This window comes from Aulonocara sp. 'chitande type north' Nkhata Bay, linkage group LG6 (assembly GCF_057382095.1).
Source record: "Aulonocara sp. 'chitande type north' Nkhata Bay isolate Kocher_YH1m ecotype deep benthic linkage group LG6, A_spYH_male_GT1.1, whole genome shotgun sequence".
Classification (NCBI taxonomy): Eukaryota; Metazoa; Chordata; class Actinopteri; order Cichliformes; family Cichlidae; genus Aulonocara; species Aulonocara sp. 'chitande type north' Nkhata Bay.
In genome coordinates this window covers 34,772,163-34,788,796 of record NC_141349.1, presented here as the reverse complement: position 1 = coordinate 34,788,796, position 16,634 = coordinate 34,772,163, and the positions used below count along the sequence as shown (strand labels likewise).

Genomic DNA, 16,634 nt, shown 5'->3' with positions numbered 1-16,634 from the left:
TATAAAAAGTATGCATAATAACCTTAAATACACAGCATTGTTATTTATTTTGCAAGTTTCAAGTGAGATCATGCTTTAAAGTCAGCCTCAAATCACAAGACATGTTTCAAAGAGACGTCTGTTAGGCGTTGCTGACTTGCATCGTCACTTTTCCTCAATGACACTGACAGTAATAACTTGAGGGTATTTAACATTATCATAAGCAAATCATACATCTAACTACATACGTCTGTTTAAATAAAGACAAAGTAATTATGAGTTCTGAATTTGGTCCTACTTGGGTTACAATTGAAAATTGTGCATATTTTAGTTAATATTTTTTAATCGTTTTAATGTTGATGGTTAACACAAACAAAAACAGTGAAAATTAAAAATTAAACAACTGTCAAACTGTTTAGCAGCTCACTTACGTGCACGCTCGCCTCCGTTGCTACGGACTCCTTTCTCGTCTCTAGCAGGAAGAGAAAAATCTACTTCCGGGTCGCGAACGTAAAACGCTACCCACGTGAATTGTAAAAGTGTGCAAAGTAAGTAAATCGCTTTTGAAGTTTGTATTTTACAATATCCGATGCGCTTGTGCCAAAATAGTGTAATTGTCTGACTAATTAAACTGTTCAGTTCTGGATCGGATTAACTTTTTTTTTACTGTAAGCTCCCGTTGGCTAATAAGCTAGCGTGGCCAGTTACCTGTAGCGTTTTGTGCATAAACCTGGTCTTCTTATCTTGAATCAAATCGCTTAGTTTTGTTATATATTATATATATTATTTTGCCTTTAACGTGCATATTCAAACACAACACCTGGTGTTTTAGTAAAGCTTTAACTTCATTTTTTTTCTAAATATTTGAGACCATGGACCGGTTAGCTTAGAGATGTGTCTGAATGGATGCTGATATTTCCCTTTTATGTTTCAGACGGATTCCGATGAGGACGTAGTTTTTGTTTCTGAAAGGTCCTGTCACAAGCCCATTGAAATCACAATTGATCAGGTACTGATTATCCAACCTAATCGGAATATCTTATTCTGACTTCTTAACGCTACAAGGCGACAAAGTAATCCAGACTTGCTAACCAATACACAAAACAGTGTTGCGGTGGGGTTGTCCATTTTTATTACAAATATTTATGTCCAGTTCTGATTGGTTCTCTTCAGGCAAAGCGACTGGCCCTCCAAAGAGAAATTGATCAGCAGTCCCGACCCAAAGAGCCAGCCAAACCTTTGGTTAGTGTTTACTGCTCTGTCATTCACTGTTCCACAAACACAGAATAGAAACTTGAAGTAACAGTGAACTTTCTCTCACCAGTCAAGCAAGAGACCTGTAGCTGAGGAGAGGCACTCAGAAATCATGAAAATGAAGATGGAGGAAGAGAAGAGTGAGGAAAATAATATAAAGAAAGAGAAGAAACACAAAAAAGGAAAAGCTGATGATTCCAGCCTAAAAGAGGTGAGAAAAGAACAGAAGAAAGGCAAAATGGCTGATGCTGTGGGGATCGAAGACGGGTCTTGGGACGGAAATGGTGAGAAGGAAAAAAATAAGAAAAAGAAGGAGAGGAAAACAGATTCTCTGGATGATGTCAATGACTCTGAGGTCACTGATGGACAAGATGTCACCAAAAAGAAGAAGAGGCTGCTGGCAGATGGTGAGAGTCTAGGAGAAATTACACAGAGTTTAGTAAAAGAGAAGGAAGTGGAAAAGAAAGAGAAGAAGACAAAAGGAAAAAATAAGTCTACACAAATTAAACAAGAAAACATGGTGAAAGAGGAAGAGGAGCAAGTGGGAAAAGATAATCTGCCCAAAAAAGTCAAGAAAGGGAAAAAACAGGTTTTAGATATGAGCACAGAGGAGACTGAGGTGAAAAGCAAAGAAAAGAAGAAGAAAAATAAGGTGTTGGCTGATGGCGAGGCTTATGTAGAAACTGCAGATACTTTAGTAAAAGAGCAGGAAGTGGATAAGAAACAGAAGAAGAACGTAAAGAATAAGTCTACACAAATAAAACGAGAAAATATGGTAAAAGAAGAGGAGGAAGAAAAGCAAGTGGAACAAGACAGTCTGCCCAAGAAAGTGAAAGATAAGCAACATGCTTTAGATATGAGCACAGAGGCGACCGAAGGGCAAAGAAAAGAAAAGAAGAAAAAACAAAAATGCCCTTTAACTGTGGAAGGAGCAACAATAAAGAAAGCTAAAGCAGCTGAAAATGGCATAAAGTTAGAAAAAATCGAACACGAGGACGTAAAAATAAAAAAGAAGAAAAAGAAAGAAACTGAGACTAAAGAAGAAAATGGAGTAGAAACAACAGAGGTTAAAGGCAAAAACAAAAAGAGCAACGCAGCATCAGACAAAGTTAGAAAAAGTGAAAAGCAAGAGAAATCAACAAACAGTGTTATTGTTACTACTGATGATGAAGTAACGACAGAATTTAAGAAAAAGGTAAAAAAGGGTAAATGTAAAATAGCTACTGTGGAGTCTACCAATGCAGAGGAAGAAGAGCCAAAGAAGAAGAAAAGAAAAAAGGTAAAATGTGAAGAGGAAGAAGACAAACAGGAGGTTCAGGGGGATGAGCAGAGTGGCGAAGCTGGTGACAAGAAGAAGAGCAAAAAGAAAAAGAGCTCTGCTAAGGTGCAACGCACGAGCAACTCTGGAGTTGAACCTGTTGCTAAAAAGAAGAAAAACATCAAACAAGAACGGGAAGACCCAGAGGTGAGTGCGCTTCTCTCAGGTTGTTAGCCGTGTGCCTGGATGCTTTTTATTTGGTATGAACAGTGTATGAGCTTTTTATGAACTGTAGTTTCAGGAGTCTCCCCAAGTCGACGTGGTTTTCCTGTCAGAGAGGAGTGGAAACACTGATGAGATCACCATCAATCAGGTCAACAGAGCTCTCGTTATCTCTCCGTAGATTGATGTGTGAAACTTATTGCCATAATCAGGAATTGGCATGTTTCAAAATGCACGTAGTCCTTCAGAAATTTAGGAAACACTGTTCTTCTACAGGCCACTTTTATATTAGCAGCCCTTGTCACATCAACCATTCCCTGAGGGACATTATTATGTACTATGAGCAAGATGTGACATATATCACGTAAGGTCCAAGGAAACACATTCATTCAAGTTGTTAAACTGTAGTTTCTGTCTGACGTCACTGACCACTGAGTCAGTGGGTCATTACTTTCGCGTCAGCTGCACCCCTGTCCTGGCCTCGCTGCACAGGCTGCCTGTGTCTTTTAGAGTTCATTTTAAAATTCTTACGTTTGTTTTTAAATCCTTTCACAATCTTGCCCCACCTTCCCTCTCTGCACTTCCTGATCCCTGCACACCCTGTCAGTGTCTCAGGTCAGCTGACCAAGATCCAGTAGGAAGCGCAGAAGCGACTAGGCTTTTTCTATCGTGCCCAGTCGCCTCTGCAGGTGGAGAGGCCCCTTCACTGTCTACTTTTAAAACTCGTTTTAAAACACTTTTTCCTTTTTTTTCTTTTCTTTTTTTAGCTTTTGTTTTAGTTATTTGAGCTTTTTTAAATGTGTTTTTTATTTAAATCTTATGTATTTTTATTATTTATTTCCAATGTACAGCTATAGGTGTCTGTTTTTAAGCGTGTCCACAGTAAAAATAAATTACAAAAATAGGAAGTTTTCTGGGAATCAACAAAAAAAAAAATCCACTTTATAATTACAGGAGCAGCATTTTTTTTATCATCTTGAAAAGCGGAGACAATGTTTAAATTACTCTTCTTCCTCATATATTGAGATATCTCAGAGATTAAATGTGCAGTTAAATACCTTTACACTGTCAGAAAGGGTATTTTAACTTAAGCTCAAAGTGGGTTGTATGTGGCCCACGATGTAAAATGAGTTTACCAGAGCTAAGCAAATCAGAATGCTTTTTGTGTTTTATGCAGTGTAGTTTGATGATTGTTTTGTTTTGTTTGTTTTTGTCTTAAAGGAAAGAAGACAGGCTTTACAAATGGAGATCGACAAGGCCTCTCAACCTGACAAAACAGTCAAACCTACAGTCGGTATTAGTGTTGTTTGTTTGTTTTGTTTTTACAAAGAATACCACTATGCAAACTCCCCGTGTCTTAAATGCCTTTAAATGAAGGAGCACTTGTTTGTCACAGCACGTAGCTCAGCATGTTTGATCTGGCAGAGTTTTTATGTCAGATGCCCTTCCTTGTGCAACACCAATGCATTTTAATGAATTAACATGGCAGATAGACTCAAAAAAAGGGAATGGTAAACAGAGATGAGACATACGGGGTTATCTAAGGAAGACACTGTTGTGGGTGAAGATAAAAATAAAACAAAAAACTTCTCACAATGCTCACATACGTCTTTAAGATCAGTTCTACCTGCCAAATGCCCCCATCTTTTAAAACAAATAATCCCAAGTTTCTAAGGCTACGTCCACACTAGCCCGGATAGATTTGAAAACGGCGTTTTCGTCTGAAAACCCTGCGCGTCCACACTGGCGTTTTTAGCCGTTTTCACAGAGTTGTGCATCCACATTGAAACGGCTGAAAACGGTTATGTTCCGGTACTGCGCATGCGTGAAACGCAAGACGATTCGACCTGCCTCATTTCTGTCTGCCGCTTATTTACTTTCCAGCTCTTTGAAACGTGGCGGCAAAATGTTGAGGAAAAGCACTGAGTTTTTTAAATGGACTAACAATGAGGTGGAGTTGTTGCTGCGAGTAACACAAAAGTACAAAGTTGCAAAAGCGAGAGAGAGTTAAAGAATTTGAAGAAAAGCTATCTGGAGCATGCACAGACTGATATTAATCTTTAATAGGGCTGTCAAAACTGAGAGCAAACAAAACAACTGCTGTATAATGCCCTCCGCTGTCTTTGTTTAATTGGTCACATGACTGCATCACATGACTAACATGCGTCATCGTTTTAGAAAGTCTCCGCTTTTGCTGTCCACACTGCGACGTGAAAGCACCTTTATCAGATGCATGCGTTTTTAAAATGTTGCGTTTTCCATCAGCGAAAACGCCGTCTCGGTGTGGACGGGAGAGAAAACGATGCGTTTAGTGTGGCTGTAGCTACAGAATTATAGTCTTCAAGCAGAAGAAGGTTCTTAAATGTGGAAACTTTACTCCTGAATGCATTTCTAATGTTTATGAACTTTTGTTTCTGTTCTGCAGGGTTTGGGCCAGTGGAGCACGGCGCAGTTCAACAGCTCTGAACAACAGCAGAAGTTCCTCCGGTTGATGGGGGGCTTTAAAAAGGGTTTCCAGCCGGCGGCGACGAGCACTGGTGGAGCAAATATGGCACTAGGGAAGGACGCGCAGCAGCAGTTGCAGCAAGGCCTTCTGGGGGAGTTTGAACGAGCCCACTCGCGCAGAATGGACTTTAATAACAGGGGGGCGGGACTTGGGTTTACTGCACCGTCCAATAAGAAATTTTCAATTGATATCAATACATGTCGATCAGTTCGCTTTGATGATTGACGAGTGAAGATTTGGTTTTACAAAGCTTTTGTACATAGTGTTTTAATTGGCACACTTTTTTGTTTAATCAGCTTTACTGTAGAATTGATCCTGCAGAAAGTCAAATGTACACTGGTGAAAAAAAGAAAAACACATCGTTAGTTGTATATACTGTATATTAAACATTTCTCCAACAGCTGGAAAACAAGCGGCTGGTTTAATGTGTGGGCAGCTCATTATTTTATAACAGTTTGTGGGATTTTATATAGATTAAGGATTACTGTTTACTTTGTAAAATAGTGAAACATATACGTTTGGGGAAAGATCACAATGAGACATCTACACTTACTGATTACTTTGTTAGATACACTTGACTGTTAATGCAACTATATCTAATCAGCAGATCACATGGAAACGACTCAACGCATTTATGCATGTAAACATGGTCAAGGCACCTGCTGAAGTTCAAACAGCGCATCAGAATGAGGAAGGAGGGTGATTCAAGTGATGTTGAGTGACGTGATTGTTTATGGGAATTTTCCTGCATAACATTTCCTGCATCTCTTCAGATTTACAGAGAATGGTGCAGAAAAACAGAAGTATTCAGTGAGTGGCAGATCTAGGTGAAAATGTTTTGTTGGTTCTTGCTGCAGGCAGCAGTAACTCAAATAACCAATTGTTACAACTGAGGTATATATAAGAGCATTTAAATCCACAAGATGTTGAATCCTACCCAGGCAGTCAGTCACTACCAGGTCAGAATCTGGAGTAAACCACATGAAAGCAGAGATCCATCCTCTTGTATCAGTGGCTCAGGTTGAATGTGACGGTGAAACAGTGTGGGGAAATAATTTCTTGGCACATTTTGGGCCTCTTAGTACCAACTGAGTATTGTTGAACATGTCCAACCCTTTATGATCAGAGTGTACAAAGATAACAGCAGGCTAACACACCATTTCCAGAACTCAATCCAAAAGAGCACCTTTGGGATGACACGGAATACGGGATTCACCATCATGGATGTGCAGCAGAGAAATCTGAAGAAATTTCGTGATGATGTCATGTTAACATTAACCAAACTCTGAGGAACGGTTTGAACACCTTGTAGATTCTATGTGAAAAGGAATTAAAGCACTTGAGAAGCCAAAAGGGTTGATGAACCCAGTGCCAGCATGGTGCACCTGAGAAAGAGTTCGGTTAGAATATATTGAGTTAAATGTGTTAACGGTCTGTTTACAAAAGCATGGGCCACAAAATTGTAAAACACAGAATATAATAATTGTCAAATGATTTTAATTTGCAAAGCAATGTGGAAGTAATCAAAATTCTCATTGTGATCTTATGAATGTGTGTAAAGAGGAAACCTTGCACAGATGGTTTGGATAGTCGTTTTATTTCATTCTTGCACATCTTCTGTACAGTAAAGAAAGAATAAGAGAAGTCCAGTATATATCAAAGAAAATGTTAGTATTACTGCTTTCTTGTATTTCGCTTATAATCTTTGAGTTAATATGCTGGAAATCAAAAATATCTGACTATCGTATGCAGTACTTCAGTATTCCATTCTTTTAATCACATTTATTTTACTAGAAACTGAAAAGTTTTAAAGGAACAAAAAAAAAAAAAAAAAAAAAAAAAAAAGAGCTCAGTCTTTTCAGCTCAAAGTCTTTCACTTTTATGAACGTGGCCAATCAGGTTAGTTGCATGGATATCTCAGCAGAAAAACTACATTGCTACCTATGTAGTATTTCTGGTTGGATCAGGGTCACTTTTCTCACCTCTCCAGATATAAAATGGATATAAAAGAGTCCAGTTTTGTCTTTATGTCAAAGATCCATCCATTTATCGACTAACCAACCCGATGACCTGCCACATTTCTAACTGTAATACTTAACAGTAAAACTAAGTGACTCCTGCATTTGGCTAGTTGCTCAATTTTCAGTTTTCAGGTTTGTGACAGTTTGGCAGCTGCAATGCAACACGTTGAGTGAACTGATACAGTTCTAATATGATTGCTGTCAGAAAATTTAAAGGCAATTTTTCACACCCACATTTCTGGCATGTGGATTTAACAACACCTGCTATTGTTTGGAATTTAACCACTTTTTTCTAAATTGTTCTGTTCAGTGGTTTTAATCCAACACAATGAAAAGATGACTAAATAAACAGCATGGACAGATGAAAGACAGCTTTCTGCAAAACACTTAAGACACGCGAAACCAGAAGTAATCTGTGAATCATTACTCAGATAGCATCGAAAAACAGAGCTGGGAAGCTACTTGACAGGAGTGACTGAAGGACAGACGGGCGGGGTTGTGCGTTCCTTGTGATAGGAAGGAATTTCCAGACTCATGCTTGTAGGTACTCGGGTTGCACTCGCGCTACTTTACGGAACTCTTTGGCGTGCGTAAGTGGGCACTGCATCTCACACCAGCTGATGGGAACCATCTGAGCACCTGGGATACAGAAAAACAGAGTGAAAAAAAAAAAAATACATCAAGATTACATTATTAACCAACAATAAATTACTTCACAGCTAACAGATTAGTGAATCAGACATTTTGATACTTAGGCACAATTATAATTCTGCAAAAAGCAGTGGTAGTTTAAAAGAAGACTGATACATGTTTCTCACATGTGTTGTCACAGTCTTCAAGTGGCAATAACAAACCTAACAAATGCTTTTCTGTAGAAAGATAATCCATCAGATAGCACCACCTTGTGGTCCAACAGGGTGCTAGTATTCTGTGCAGCACGGTGCTGGAATTCTCCAGCGCTTCAAGGCCAATGGCCATATTATGCATTTGATATTTACCTGCTTCACTGTGTGCAACGACCACTCCCAGTTCATTTTCTGCTGTTGTCAACAGGTAGTTAGACTGAACATCACCAAGAGAAATCTGACACAGTCACGTCAAGGTTTATCAATGGATACAAATCAGGATTTAAAAAATTCTTATTCCAGAAATGGAAAGGTGAATTTGTAAAGGCAGATGATGAAACGTTTACATGTTACACATCACGTTTTGTTTTTGTTTTTTAAGCCGTGTCTTGGTGACCTGATGTGTTTCCAGGAAGAAATAAAAGTTACATATGACCTGCATACTTTCCAGTCATTCATCGTTCACTCTTATTAACATTTTTGGCACAGGGGTTATTTTGACTGTGACAAATATTCTCCCTCAAGCACATTTTGAAATGAAAAAAGGAAAACTTGTTGTTGACAGTCTCAGCCTGGGGAATGAATTCAGAGTCCACAATTATGTAAATGTTGAAAAAAAGAAAAAGAAATGACAAGCATGCGCTGGTTCAAAACCACCAGTGACGGCATAATAATGTGAAGGATACAACTTTTGCCAAGACGATGTCACCGGGTCTGAAGCTTTTGTATGTCTCTACCTGTAACAAGGAAGAAAAACGGTTACAAATAAACATGTCACCTTATTTTAATAAAAATTATTATATGCAGAAGAAACTAATGAAAGATGTGAGTGGAAAACAGGAATTCAAACAGACCTTGTCTTTTTCTGTTGCACGCACATCTTCTTTTCTGTAGAGAAACAGAGAGTGAGTTTGTGTTTAGGCCAGAATATTATGTCCATAAAACCCTGCCTCACGCTGGAGTTAGATCTGTACGGTAGCGGCTATGAGCATTTTCTACAACCACCTCCTTAACCCTCTCGAGGCAGGCGTTGCCGATTTGCAACAGTTAAAAACTAACAACCTGATTACCCCACATACATATTTTATGAGTTTTTTTTACTCAGAAGTACCACTGCAGGACTTGGTTGTGCATTAGCAACAAAAAGTTTAATTTGAGCCTGAGAGGGTTAAAACAGGTCCTGCTTTTGGCCGCCTCAGGCCCATCTCACATGATTAGCAGTCTGAAAGTTTGGCATACATATATTGGAGTTTAAGTAGAGACTTTAATGAGTTTATTTCGTTGTTTTTAAATCAACTCATCGGTTTGAATTTGAATAAGACTAGCTGGGCAAGTACTGGTGAGAATTACAATGAGATGAATTTTTATTTTGGAAAAAAAAAAAACAGTAGAAAAAAATGTGTTTTTGAATTCATCTTAAAATCTGGAGGCAGTAATTACTATTTTTATGTATGTTTAAGTCCAATCATAGGATAGCAGCAACTTTAAAAAGGCTTCTTCATTCTTACCTACCTGGTATTTCTAACAGTTTCTTTACAGAATTAGCTTTAGTGAAGGTTACAATTGAGCTTCTTATGGCCTCTGACAGTGGACACATCTCTGTGACCACAACATTTTTTACAGCAGTTAGAGCATGCTGTAGGTATTAAAGGTCCTGCGCTGCAGCGGTTTGAATCGTATCTAAAAGACTGCAATTTGTTCATGTAAATGAGAGTCCTCTTCAGATAGGAAGAATAACTATGGCGTTCCACAGGGTTCCATTCTAGAATTCTGTTCACATTATACATGCTTCCCGTAGGCAGTATCATTAGAAGACATAGCATACATTTCCGCTGTTATACAGATGACACTAGACTTTATCTATTCATTCATTTATCTATTAAGCCAGATAGCGCACACCAATTTGTTAAACTATGAGAATGTCTTAAAGACGTCATTTTTGACCAGGATATGTCCTTCAATGAACATATTAAACAAAAATGTAAGATGTCTTTCTTCCATTTCCAAAATGAGAAAGATCCTGTTTCAGACTGATGCTGAAAAACTAGTTCATGCATTTATTACTTCTAGGCTGGACGACTGTAATTCATGATTATCAGGATTTCCTAAAAACTTACTGAAAAGCCTTCAGTTAATACAAAATGCTGCAGCAAGAGTACTGGCACGGACTAGAAAGAGAGATCAGATTTCTCGTATATTGGCTTCTCTTCATTGGCTCCTTGTTAAATCCAGAATTGAATTCAAAATCCTGCTCCTCACATACAAGGTCTGGAATAATCAGTCCCCATCTTATCCTATTGGCCACCCTTCCTGAGCCTAGTTTTGCTGGAGGTTTCTTCCTGTTAAAGGGGAGTTTTTCTTTCCCCACTATCGCTAACGTGCTTGCTCATAGGGAATCATATGATTGTTGGGTTTTCTCTGTTTTCTTTGTGTTATTGTAGGGTCTTTACCTTACAATATAAAGTACCTTGAGGCAACTGTTATTGTGATTTGACTCTGTATAAATAAAACTGAATTGTACTGAACAGTCTCCAGTATAATATTAGACAAAAACTGGCTCAGTTTTTGTGGTTACCTGATAGTGCCTCTAAAGCGGTCCTTCAGCGGTGTGGAACCTACATAAAGGATGTGGACTTTGGCAAATCTGGGATTGATGCTGGTTACCTGTTAAATGAAAAATAAATAAAACAGATTGTAAACTGTGCACGAATATTTACTCAGAACATCCAGCGGTAGTAACAGTTTCTTATTCTATTGCATACCTTACAGGTGACTATTGCGCCTACATCTGGCAGCAGTTGTGTTTCTGTTTCCCTCACGACTGAAATCACTGGTAACTAAGGAGACAAAATAATCCCAGTAGAAGTTATCCATATGATGTACAAATCACTTAAGACATTAACAAAACTAGTTCAGCTCACTCACGTCAACAGACATTGCAAAAATACCTTTAGTCTGGCATTTGTACTTGTCTCACTGCTGAACAAACTTTCCCCTCCCCTGTCTTACCCACACCCCTTACCTCCTCTCCCTCATTCTTCCTGAGCACATAGCCTGCTAGTGACGAGTATATGTAGCCATGTCGCAGGTATACTCCTGTGCCAGGAATACAGTCTTCCGCGCTGCATAGTTTGTCACCTAAGTACAAACAAAAAGACATAGATGTTGTGTTAGTGTTTGGGTTCTGGAGATGCACTGTTCCTTCTAAAAAAATGAATTAAAATAAAAACATTGTTGCATGAGTCATCACCAAAAATAATCTTTATCTTATGCTTGGCTCCATATCTGAACCCAGCCTTTTCACATCTCCATCAACCATCTTTATCTGACATCTTTATCAGACAGATTGAACATCCTCCCTCTCTTGAGGACAAAACAAAGATCCAGAAGTACCGTAGAATAAAAACTGAAAATGAGCTACTGGCTTACAGGGATGATCTGTACATATCATTATTTAAAACTTTGTCCATGTTTAATATAAGCATCCAGCATTGTAACAGAATATTTTGTTACAATTGTCAACATAGACTATATAATATATAACTAAAGAATAATAACAATAATAATAGTTTCCCTTATTTTGGTTATCATCTGCTAACTGAAACTGAGAGGCTAACTGAGGATGCTTTGATGTAACAGCATTGTGGGACTAACAATGTATCTGCAACCCTTAAGCACAAAACACATCATGGACAATAAGATTAAAACACAAAACATAATTTATGTCATGTGACACATTACTACCCTTCATTTTTCTTGCACTACAATTAATTATCTTGCTACTTTGCGCTTTTTCAACCGTAATTAGAATGAAATTAAATGCTACTCCTGCTGACAACTCATTTAAGGTTCACTACTGCCATGCGCCGGATAGACATGCAGCTTTCCCACGGGTGTGACAAAACAAAGCTTAGGAATGCGTTATCTTGCCCGAGGAGATGGGCAGGGCTGCGGATCGGGTCTCATCAGCAGTGGAAAGCCAAAGTCAATAACTCACAGCCCTGCAAATACGGTAAAAGACCATGATACGGTAGAGCTGAAAACCCCGACTCCATCTGACAGTCAGCTGATCCAACAGGTGATTGATTATAAAATAAGTTACTACAGCGTTACAAGTACGGGAAGCCAAAGCCTACTCCACGCATGGCAGCTGGAAATAATGACCAGGGTTTCACACGCTCGGAATGCCGTTTAACTTCCTTTTCTAATAGAAAATGACGCTAAAGCTGTTAAATCTGTTTACATATCCCAAAATACAATCTACACACCGGTATATTTAGTTTTTAAGCGCTTTTAGAGACAAAATTACGGGACTTACCGGGAACGCACAGCTTCATCGGCGACATGTTTTCGAGAGGTGAACGTAGGCAGCCTATTGGTTAGGACGAAGGGCTTGGGAAGATTTTGATTGGTCAGAGTCACTAGCGTCAGCGGAACAAAATGCGTTGATCCGCCATGATTGTTGAGCCACACATGGGCGGGTACATGATTGAAATACGTCAGTGAGATACTGCAGATTTTGGTAGCAATCTGATGCTAAAGTATCTGACACCAGTACCAGCATTCTTATTGATACGATCGATATTGGTATCAATCTACCCACCTCTATTATGAAAGTTAGCTACTTACAGTATTGGGATGTACTAGGTTTATTACTTCCCTACAATGTAAATTTAATTGTAGATTATTTTATTGAAAATCTCTTTATCTGAGCATGGTTTTAAAAACATCATATAATCGGAAAATTGCCACCAAGGAGCCATTTCTTCAAAATAATCATGTTTATGATAGTCCTCTGTTACGGTGCATCTCAAACCTTCGAGAAAAAAAAAAACTTGCCCCCCCAATCCCACAAACTAAAACAATCTCTCACATTTTCGATTGGTTGCAGTTTACAAAACTCGTTATCAGAGTCTCGTGTGAAACGTGTTGATCTATGGATGCATACAAGAAATACAAATGTGTTTAACCAACAGAACAGCTGCTGAAGTAGCAGTTACTGTGACAGAAAAGTGTGAATACAAGGACTATCACATAAGGCAATTAAAACAAACTTTTCATTTCTGCTAATTGCATTTACTTAGTGAGGGAACTGGATAAAGTGCATTTGAATATTTGCCTTTTACTGAGACAAATTTCTCAGTTACCATATAAAAAAAAAAAAAAGGTGCAGTTGTCCTGGAAAAAAAAAAAGACATCACACACAGTACACTGCATAATGACTCACAACATTTATTAATTTTTAAGCACAATGCCACAGCAAACAATATTCAGCAGTCTAGAGCAAGTCTGCTCACACTTTAACATAGCCAGTGTAACTGTAGGTTTTTCCGCTGCGCTTCATCTACATGGATTGTAAATTGGAAAGAATACTTGGAACTCTGCTGGGGTAGTGCGTTTGCTGGTCCCTAATTTATATTTGGTCAGTGCTTAAACCACATTACAACTTATATCCACAGTCTAATAATGAAATGTGTGTTTCAGTATGTAACAAAGTAAAGAGCAGTCAAATTAAACATCAGATTGTACATTTTTGTGAAAAATGGGTGGTATTAAGATAAAGTGCACATTGTGTGTCTACCTGTGCTCAAGTCTGCGATGACATAAACAGTAAATGACCCTTTCAAAACTGGATGGGGAAAGAAAAAGAAAAAAAAAGCAGATGATTGATCTTTACTCCCAAAGGAAGGACAAGTCTATTTCTTGGCTTTGCCCTGAGCAGCTACAGCTTCCATGGCTTTCTTTACAGTCTCCTCATCTCCCAGGAACTGCATGGGTCCAATAGGCTTCAGGTTCTTGTCCAGCTCATACACGATGGGGATGCCTGTTGGCAGGTTCAGCTCCATGATGGCCTCCTCTGACATACCTATGAAACAATGACAGACACAAAGCTGTAACTCATTTCAATTTTTAGTAGATGCCTCTATGGTATAATTTCAAAAAACAACACTGTGTAACTCTCAAGTTATCACAGTCATAAACTTGGGTGTCTGCACTATTAGGAATGTGGCCACCTAGACCAATAACAATCTGCTAGTTAACCCACTGCAACAGCTAATAACTCTACACTCTTGTCTATAAGTTAATTTCTGACTTCCCTAAAACCCAAATGGATGGATCAAATATTGGCCTTTATGAAGGTTTAGCAGGTAACTCAATTCATTGTTGACTCATAGTAAGTGAAATAACACTGAAAGGTGTTTTTAGTGCTGAGAAATGTTTCACAAGTTTCTCCTCTACTCCTTACCCTCCAGGTGCTTGACAATGCCACGGAGACTGTTGCCATGGGCAGCAATCAGCACCCTCTTTCCTTCTTTGATCTGTGGCACGATCTCCTCGTTCCAGAAAGGAAGTGCCCGAGCAATGGTGTCCTTAAGACTCTCACAGCTAGGGAGCTGGTCCTCTGTCAGGTCAGCATAACGTCGGTCCTACAGGGAAAAAGAAGAAGTCGGTGTTGTCAAAATAGTTTCAGCAACGCAGGGTTACATTGAAGCAATAACGAAAAGAGTCAACTTGTCATAATTTCCCCGAGCGGTTACCTTGCTTATGGTCTGATAATAGTCATGTCCCTCATCCATAGGTGGGGGAGGAATGTCAAAAGAACGCCTCCAGATCTTGACCTGGGCTTCCCCGTGTTTGGCTGCCGTTTCAGCCTTGTTCAGCCCAGTCAGACCACCATAGTGACGCTCGTTGAGGCGCCAGGTCCGGTGGACGGGCAGCCACATCTGGTCGATGCTATCCAGGACAAACCACAGAGTGCGGATGGCCCTCTTTAGGACAGATGTGTAGCAAATGTCAAACTCATAGCCAGCATCTGAGGGGAAATAGAGATGACATTTTGAGACGTGTATTTCAAAACAGTTTGTCATATTTTTCATGAAGGAATACTACTGCAGCTACCATTCACAGGATCAAATAATAGATACCTTCATGTTTTATTGCCCTTCTTTTATCAGTTGCATGTGATTTTTCTTGGTCAGGGGCCGCAAGGCACTGGCAGACTTAACACTGCAAGATGTGCCTGTTTGGGATTTTTAGGTCATAAAAAAAACAGCAGGAGTGTGTGTGTGTGTGTGTGTGTGTGTGTGTGTGTGTGTGTGTGTGTGTGTGTGAATCCAGCATGATGACTCAGCAAACAGTAATATTCTGCCCTCTGGAAACAAAAGCATCTTTGGCCTGGTTATATGCTCCAGTTTTAATTCATATGCTCATTTCTAAAAGCTATGGATTTTTATTATTATTTTTGATAAATACAAATACACTTAAGATCGTCAAAGACTAAATTAATTATATTATGACTCTCCAAAATACTTCTGTGGTTAAAGAACACCACAAATAAGAATTGCTTTCTTTGAATGAAAATTAGAGGCTATGTTGCTGCACCAGGAGGCGCCAAACCGTCTGCCCCGGTGGGAGAGAAGCTAATGGAAAAAAACTCCAGTAGCATTTAATTTGAAGCAGTGACCGTGTGGCCCAGCAGACTGCGGGACAACCCGTGAAATGACTCCATCCCTTCTGCCGCACTGGGCCTACCACCGGTTTCCCCATTCAACAAAGTTGCGTAAGCACCGGCTTGCTGTGGCTTAATCCAGTGACCGAGAGAAAGCCCGATTAGGCCTTGACATTTTCTGATACCGTACCTTTCAAGGCCTGTCCTCCCCTCTTTGCCTCCTGCTCCCCGGTCTCGCTCAGGTCCGCGTCGAACCAGCCGCAGAAGCGGTTCTCCTGGTTCCAGCAGCTCTCTCCATGGCGGATCAGGACAATCTTGTACGCAGCCATCCTCACACCAATGTCCTCTACGCTGTATTTCCGGGAACTTCGGGGAAAGTGACTCCTCCTAAAAGGCAGCAGAAGCAACGGTCTCAGATTTAGCCGGGCTTCACCGAAACCCCAAACGTTCCTACAAAGCAACAGGCGGGTGATTGCTAAATGTGAGCTCGTGTGATGGAAGGTTAGCGAGTAGCCCAGTTTGACAGCTCTCAAGATTTGAGTCCTCTTCCTCTCTTCCTGCTAGTTTCCACCAATCAGAAGGCGTGCTGCGTTCAATGGAGGAGGGGAGGCAGGAAGATGCGCACAGCGGCACGTCCACACCGATGTTTGTGCATCATGTTAGCACGTGCCTGTAAAAAAATCACGAATGATCATTTTAATCGTTGAAAAAAAAAAGTCATATATCGCATATCCTCACTAAGTTAGAAACATATATTCAATTCAGTTTAATGAGTGGCAAGAGAAGAGAGCAGAGGGAGACACATGGGAGAGAGACGAAGTTTCAAATTTGTTACTGTTGATTAAATCCAGTTACTGGTTATTGAATTTACTACTCTGTGGTGTATAAATACACGGAGAGCGAAAGATTGATCATATTTAAGATAGAACCATTAGTCAATGGTAGCATCTGTGAAACATGATCCAAACATAAGACTGTGCCATAATCTCAAAGCTAGTCTACATAGTTTCTGTTGCCACTGTCAAAAATGCGATAATCGGTTACTTTCATAATTCTTTAGGTCACTGTAGACAATTTACTTAAATGCATTATATTCAAA

The 16,634-nt window shown here is 39.5% G+C and overlaps 3 protein-coding genes across 4 annotated transcripts; 1 reads left to right on the top strand and 2 right to left on the bottom strand.

Annotated features, from left to right (window-relative positions):
• The first annotated feature begins 422 nt into the window (after nucleotides 1–422).
• knop1 (lysine-rich nucleolar protein 1) lies at nucleotides 423–6,046 on the top strand. 2 transcript variants are annotated; one of them, XM_086296545.1, is made up of 7 exons: nucleotides 423–527; nucleotides 914–988; nucleotides 1,153–1,221; nucleotides 1,304–2,698; nucleotides 2,787–2,864; nucleotides 3,935–4,003; nucleotides 5,139–6,046. In XM_086296545.1, exons 4-7 carry the CDS (start codon nucleotides 1,346–1,348, stop codon nucleotides 5,442–5,444), a joined length of 1,806 nt encoding a protein of 601 aa, XP_086152671.1. In that variant the 5' UTR covers nucleotides 423–527; nucleotides 914–988; nucleotides 1,153–1,221; nucleotides 1,304–1,345; the 3' UTR covers nucleotides 5,445–6,046. The 2 variants fall into 2 exon arrangements, with proteins under 2 accessions (XP_086152671.1, XP_086152670.1); XM_086296544.1 differs by lacking the exon at nucleotides 423–527 and having other exon boundaries at nucleotides 905–988.
• Nucleotides 6,047–6,799: 753 nt separating this feature from the next.
• Nucleotides 6,800–12,443, bottom strand: exosc1 (exosome component 1). The gene is made up of 8 exons (XM_086296542.1): nucleotides 12,404–12,443; nucleotides 11,108–11,223; nucleotides 10,848–10,922; nucleotides 10,661–10,749; nucleotides 8,940–8,973; nucleotides 8,772–8,822; nucleotides 8,239–8,323; nucleotides 6,800–7,879 (listed from the first exon to the last, which is right to left on the bottom strand). The coding sequence occupies exons 1-8, from the start codon at nucleotides 12,429–12,431 to the stop codon at nucleotides 7,773–7,775; spliced, it is 585 nt and encodes a 194-aa protein (XP_086152668.1). The 5' UTR covers nucleotides 12,432–12,443; the 3' UTR covers nucleotides 6,800–7,772.
• Nucleotides 12,444–13,297: 854 nt separating this feature from the next.
• pgam1b (phosphoglycerate mutase 1b) lies at nucleotides 13,298–16,115 on the bottom strand. Its single transcript, XM_086296541.1, has 4 exons — nucleotides 15,726–16,115; nucleotides 14,625–14,899; nucleotides 14,333–14,513; nucleotides 13,298–13,951 (listed from the first exon to the last, which is right to left on the bottom strand). Exons 1-4 carry the CDS (start codon nucleotides 15,862–15,864, stop codon nucleotides 13,782–13,784), a joined length of 765 nt encoding a protein of 254 aa, XP_086152667.1. The 5' UTR covers nucleotides 15,865–16,115; the 3' UTR covers nucleotides 13,298–13,781.
• Between the last annotated feature and the right edge of the window lie 519 nt (nucleotides 16,116–16,634).